This window comes from Rhinolophus hipposideros, assembly GCF_964194185.1.
Source record: "Rhinolophus hipposideros genome assembly, chromosome: 21".
Lineage (NCBI taxonomy): Eukaryota > Metazoa > Chordata > Mammalia > Chiroptera > Rhinolophidae > Rhinolophus > Rhinolophus hipposideros.
In genome coordinates, this window is record NC_138067.1 from 22839414 (window position 1) to 22845413 (window position 6000).

The 6000-nt window shown below is 44.8% G+C and overlaps 1 protein-coding gene across 4 annotated transcripts in view; it reads right to left on the bottom strand.

Moving 5' to 3' along the window:
- Nucleotides 1-5382, bottom strand: part of CFDP1 (craniofacial development protein 1) — a 108707-nt gene extending 103325 nt beyond the window's left edge. The window contains exons 1-2 of one of the 4 annotated variants that reach the window (XM_081030391.1): nt 822-2168; nt 336-461 (exon numbers count right to left, since the gene is read on the bottom strand). Coding sequence is in view for 2 of the 4 variants with exons in the window: in XM_081030390.1 (XP_080886516.1) it covers nt 5163-5304 (142 nt within the window). In the remaining 2 variants the exon portion in view is untranslated. Of the gene's footprint in view, nt 1-335; nt 462-821; nt 2169-5162 lie in introns of those variants that run through there. The other 3 variants (XM_081030393.1, XM_081030392.1, XM_081030390.1) reach the window with 3 other exon arrangements.
- Between the last annotated feature and the right edge of the window lie 618 nt (nt 5383-6000).

Here is a 6000-nt window from a genome sequence, read left to right on the forward strand (position 1 = left end):
TTGAAATTAAAAAGGGGACATAAGGAAGATGAAGAAAGCAAGGCAGGGATTGGATTACAGTATGGTTAACAAGATTATGTGCTCTCAAGGGCTAACCCCTTCAAGGGGTAATACTTGTGATATTTCAAAAGTATACACAAGAACAATAGACAGGGCTGACTTAAAATCTTTCACTAAAGTCATAGGCCGAGGGCATGACTATCCACCACGACCTGCTCAGTTAGGAATTTATGATTAGATCACCCTGTGAGGTTACTTTCCATAGAACCCCATTTTTCATCCACAGTTCCCTTTCTTGGTCATAAATCAATCCCAAGGATGCACTGATGACCAACCTTTTGGTCGGATAGTGTGGTCTCACGGGCTAGGAAAGCTCCTTCAAGCCTTAGTATCGACATGGTCTTGACCACTGGGGATGAGGCAATACCGTAACCACTGGATCTGAATTGAGGCTGAATTTTCTAAAAAAAAGGGAAGGGCAGGTAACTGGAAGGTGGTCAGGTCTTATGGCCTTCATTGGGAAAAAACACTCTGGATCATTTCTATCCTGTGAACCACCATGATCCGAGTTTTGCCTTCTCTCATTTCTCTGTATTTGACATCTAGTATAACATTAAATAAGCCATGAAAAGATTATTAACAGCTATCTTACACATATTCAGTAATCCTAAACAATTGGACTATATAGAGAAACCCAAAGAACTATTATTATGACTAATATCATAGCAGACAGGTAAGGACAATAAAACACAATGGATTCTGAGTTCAGGACCAATCCTTAGGTGTACAGGCCTTGTCTATGTCTTGGGATAGCTGTCTACCTCTGATGTCAGCAGCTTCTTGTCCTCGAGGAGTCTTTGATGTCCTCAGATGGGTAGATGTCCATTAGAGGTTAGGCGCTTGACAAAATCCCTTCCAATGAGGTTGGAGAGTGTCTTTTATTGGATGTCCTTTCCAATAAACAAAATCTCCAGGTAGCAGGCAATGATCTTTAAAGTCTTCCTCTCCTGGGAGCTCCTTGTGAAAGGAAGTGGTTACCAACCTGGCATTTTCTTAAAGTGACTCTATCAAACCGTGGCAGTAGTGTAAGACGTCTCATTTCAATAATGTCAGCTCATAAATTCCTTCATCTAAGTCCAGCTTAAATACATTGTGATGCATGAAGGAATGCAAAAACCAAAAAATGGCGTTTGCCAGGGAGCAGGGAAGAACCAGGCAGCCATCTTGGGCTTCCCATAGCCCCAACTATTCATTTAACTTACTACCAGTTTACCCATCCGATATATTCTAGTTTTTCATCACTTACTTTACAATGCTTCCTATGCAATTCCAAATCTTTTTAAGTGTTCCAGGAGCCCTTCTGGAACAACGCAAAGTCCTACATTATTGAGATTTTAACCCTTAAAACGTCAATGTCTAATGAAAACGAAGAAGTAAGCAATTAACATTCTTTAGCTTGGCCATTTCATAATCTCTAGAAACATTTTTCAGACATAAAAGTCGATTATTAATATGTACTTACTTCTGTAAAACCCAAGCAACATAAAGACATGTCCGTTTTACTTAAAACACTAAACTTAAACTAACTTTTATTTTCTAAGGATTAATCTCAGATCATGTGAACTTGAAAAGCATTTGAGTTAGTTTCTATATTCCTGAGAATTTTAGAATACCCAATCCTTACAAGCACTTGCCTTTAAATTAATTTTAACAATTTAACAATACCATCCGGAGGTAGAAAATTATTTCACATTTACAACATACATATGTAGACATACAAAAACAGAACAATTGGATCCAAATTTTGTTTTGGAGGCCTTTTACAATTTATATTTGTCCTTGACAAGTCAAGGTCCAAAATACTTTCCTCCTTTTAAAACAGGACAGGCATTTTTAATACTACGAAGAATTGGGTTGTCACCTAACTGGCATCATAGATTGATCCATCTATCTAAATCCTCTTTTTAAAAGCTTTGAGAGACCAATTAAATATGTTTTCCGTTCTTTCTGCCTAATTTTATAGCCTGCCTTTCCTAATTGTGCATGTGAAAATTAATTTAGAAGTATCAAAGGATCCTCACCTTGGCCATCTCAGTTATAAATGGGAGGCTGACTCTGATGGGCCTTGTTCGCCTGGCAGGTAGGATTTCCCATGTTAATTTTGAGATCTGTAGAGTCAGAACAAACTTTTGGAGAAAATCAGCCTTTAAATGCCTGTCTCCTGGCGAGCCAAATGTGGTGGGTACCCAACAGACCTGCTTTATTCCTTAGAGAAAATATTTCCTCGGGCAACCCCACAAAGATTCCTAGTCACCTAAGAGTACCAGAGCAAGGGCCAGCAAGAGCTTACCAGGTGCCCTAAAACTGCAACGCTTTCCAAAGTATGGGCCTCTCGTTCAGGGTGAACCCATTCCAGGGCACCCTGCCCTTCTCCCCAGGGCTACCACACTGGACAACTGACTCCTGGTACCCATCTCTGCCACCCTGGATTTATGGATCAGAGCTATCATCACCCCATTTGGCTATTCGGATTGGAGAAGCAAGTGTCCTTTCTTTTTCTGAGCTAAAGTCTCTCATTTAACCAGCAAAGATTTTGTTCAGATTCTAAGTAAAAAGCCAAAATTAAAAGCAGCAACCCATTTTTTTTGTTTGTTCACCCTGGGTTATCTCAACCTTTATCTACCTCGAGGATTTTCTAAGAACAGCTCAAATAAACTCATGGCCTGCTACTTAAAGCATTGGAGGCCTGGGATTCTGAGAGCGACTCACCCAAGTCACCTGAAGAGAAGTGGGAAGCTGGTGGGACACAGTGGGCCCTTGCTTATACCTAGCCTGGGTCCAGGCAGGGTGGTCCTGGGTGGGCTTCTTCAGAATCCTGCCGACTATGTCAAGTAAATGTTAATATAAGAAATGTCCAAACCTGTAGAAAATTGTTGTGTTTGAGCCAAACTGATGACAATGCAAGGAGCAAGATCTCAAATGCTCTCGAGAATAACAATTTTGCAACTTCTATTATGCATTTGAAGTTAAGGAGGGAACGTAAGGAAGATTGAAGAAAGCAAGGCAGAGGTCAGATTACAGGATAGTTAGCAAGACTGTGTGCTGCTCTCCAGGGTTAATAACCCCTTCAAGGCTTTTTACTTGTAGCATTTCAAAGGCTTGTTAACCTAGAGGCACAAGAACAATGGATAGGGCGGGCTTAAACCTTTCACTAAGGAAGTTATATGCCTGGGGCCTCACTAAAGAGTTTATGATCTGATCACCCTGTGAGGTTACTTTCCATAGTACCCCTTTTTATTCAACCACAGATTTTAGGGTCTAATTTGTAAGTACACAGACTAAGCAACAACAACAAAATGACATTAAACTCCAGAAAAAACACCCCAGTCATATAACTTCTTTAGTGAAAGGCTTATCTTTGCCTTAAGCAAGTCCCAGCCATTGTTTCTGTGCATCTAGGTTAACACAATGCCCTTTCAGACCCCTCCTCCTAAAGGGGACCACCCTCCAGAGTTTAAAGCACATAACCTTAACTATCCTGTAATCCGACCCCCGCCTGTGTGTAATTTTCTCCCACCTTCACATAATATTCCTTAGGTTCCCTCCTTAATCTCAAATACATAAAAGAAATTGCAAACTTATTCTCTGGAGCACTTGAGATCTTGCTCCCCGGCATGTGCCATCAGTTTAGCTCAAATAAACTCATAACAATTCTCTACAGGTTTGCACATTTCTTATGTCGACACACTGACTACTAATCGAACCAAATTGGACACAGAAGCAATGGCAGGCTGTGGAGTTGTGGAGGGCCAGAAGGTAGACGGGTGTGTGTGTGTGTTGGGAATAAGGGGAATGAAGTAACCGGTATTAAATAAAATAAGACCTACCGTGCATTGGTTAAGTCAACAGATAATAGAAATAACAAATTTTTTTTTTAAATTTAAAAGTGGAAAAATTCTGCCACCAGAGAGGGTATACAGGGATGAGGTACGATGGGAACTGCTTGGTTTCAAAACAAGCCTTGTAGAAATCTTTTACTACTTTTAAGTATGCATAATTTTGATTAAAAAGAAAACTAGTTTTCAAAAGATCACTGCGAGTTCTGCTCAAGACGGCGGAAATAAACGGCTGTGTTGCCTCCTCGCATTGACCACATCAAACTTACAACTAAATTATAGAACAGTCAACCTGGAGAACCACCTGAAGTCTAGCTCAACGGAAGTCTTATAACTAAGGACAGAAAGAAGTCACGTGGAGACCGAAACATACTCTGCAAACCCACGTTAAAAAAAAGGATTACTCTGGCCGTTAACAATTAAGACAAACGTTGGACAAGAGTGGAATCGGGGAAACCAGCTGGAAGCTTTGACGAGTGACTCCCAGGGAAGGACCGGGGTAGCTCAGTAGCAGCGACTGGTGAGCGGTCAGAAAGGAATTCTCTTCTCCGGAGACACGACGGAACTTACGGATCCGTGGGACCAAGAGAGAGAGAATAACGACGATTATTACTAGGGGAGTGTGTTTTCTAGCTGAGCGACTGTTATGGGTAGATACTTTTAATATGGGAGAGTCTGGGGAAGGCACAGGATGGCGGAAGGCATTAGGTTTGTTTGGGTGACAAGATTTTTGCCCCGCTTGGTTTGAGACGCCCAGACAATCCACAAGGTCTGAGAAGGGAGCAATCGGTGTATACGTCGCAAAGAGGCAAAAGGCAACACCGTGCGAACTTCCTAACAACCCGATCGCTACCGAGGGCACCAAGTGGACGACGATCCCTCCGGGACGTGAGGCTGCGTAGCTAGCAATGCCCTCGGGATGGACGGTCTGACACTAACTGCCAACACTCGGAGCGCCTTCCAGGAGATTTCAGCACTGGTGTGGTCAGGGGGCCACCGAGCGACGCCAACACAAGTAGGGCCACGTCCACGCGCCGGTTCCAGGGCTCTGAGAGGGGGCGGCGGCTGAAGGCAGGCCCCCGGGAGCGGCTGCGCGCGAGGTCCCGGTTCACAGGTCTTGGGCAGGGAGGCGAGGGGGCGGGGGCGCTCGAGACCCGCGCCGCAGGGCCACCAGGGCCAGCGGGCCCACGCACGCCGGGCCAAGAACGCCTCACGTGGGGCGCGGGGCGGGGCAAACAGCCTCTCGCCTCCGGCGGAATCGCTTACCGGAAGGCACGTAGTCCTCGTCCTCCTCCGAGGTGGAGAAGTCTTCGGAGTCGAATTCCTCCATGTCGCTGCCACGCAGGGCGGACCAAGCCACAGAACCGGAGTAGCTGCCCCCAACGGCAAAGCCCTGGGGAGAGACCATACAGATGTGCTGGGGGCGGTGGCGGCTGGGGCGGGTCTCCACAGCGTATGCACACGCGCAGAGAGTGTTACGTGATGGGAACGCGACGCTGCTGGGCCAGTGCCCGGGCCTCCGCTACTGTGGCGGTTGGCCGCGCATCGTGTTGACGCAGTGCATGCTGGGACTTGTAGTCTTCGGAGCTACCTGGCCTCTCATTTAGTAAACGTGCTGAAACAAAATTACGTTGTCTATGGGAATACGGTTGACTCTCGCCATTCAGGGGTTGGTATTTTCGAATTCGCTTACATGCTAAAATTTATTGTAACCCCAAAATCAATATTCGCGGTGCTTTCTGGGGTTATCCGTGGACATGCGCAGAGAGAAAATTTTAAGTCAACCCACAGTGCGTTTTACCAGATGAGATTGAGCAAGGCAGACAATCAGCTTTTTTGCTTCAATTCTTAGGCTGTGTATAAGGGTACTTTTCGCTATCCAGTGCCACATGTTTTGCATCTTTGTGCTGTTTATAGCGATTTTGCTGTTTCATACGGCCCCCCACGCGTAGTGCTGAAGTGCTTGCTGTCTAGTGTTTCTAAGCACAAGAAGGCTGTCATGTGCCTTATGGAGAAAATGCATGTGTTAGGTAAGCTGCGTTCAGGCATGAGTTGTAGTGCCGTTGGCCGTGAGTTCAATGTTAATGAATCAACTCTCCAATAC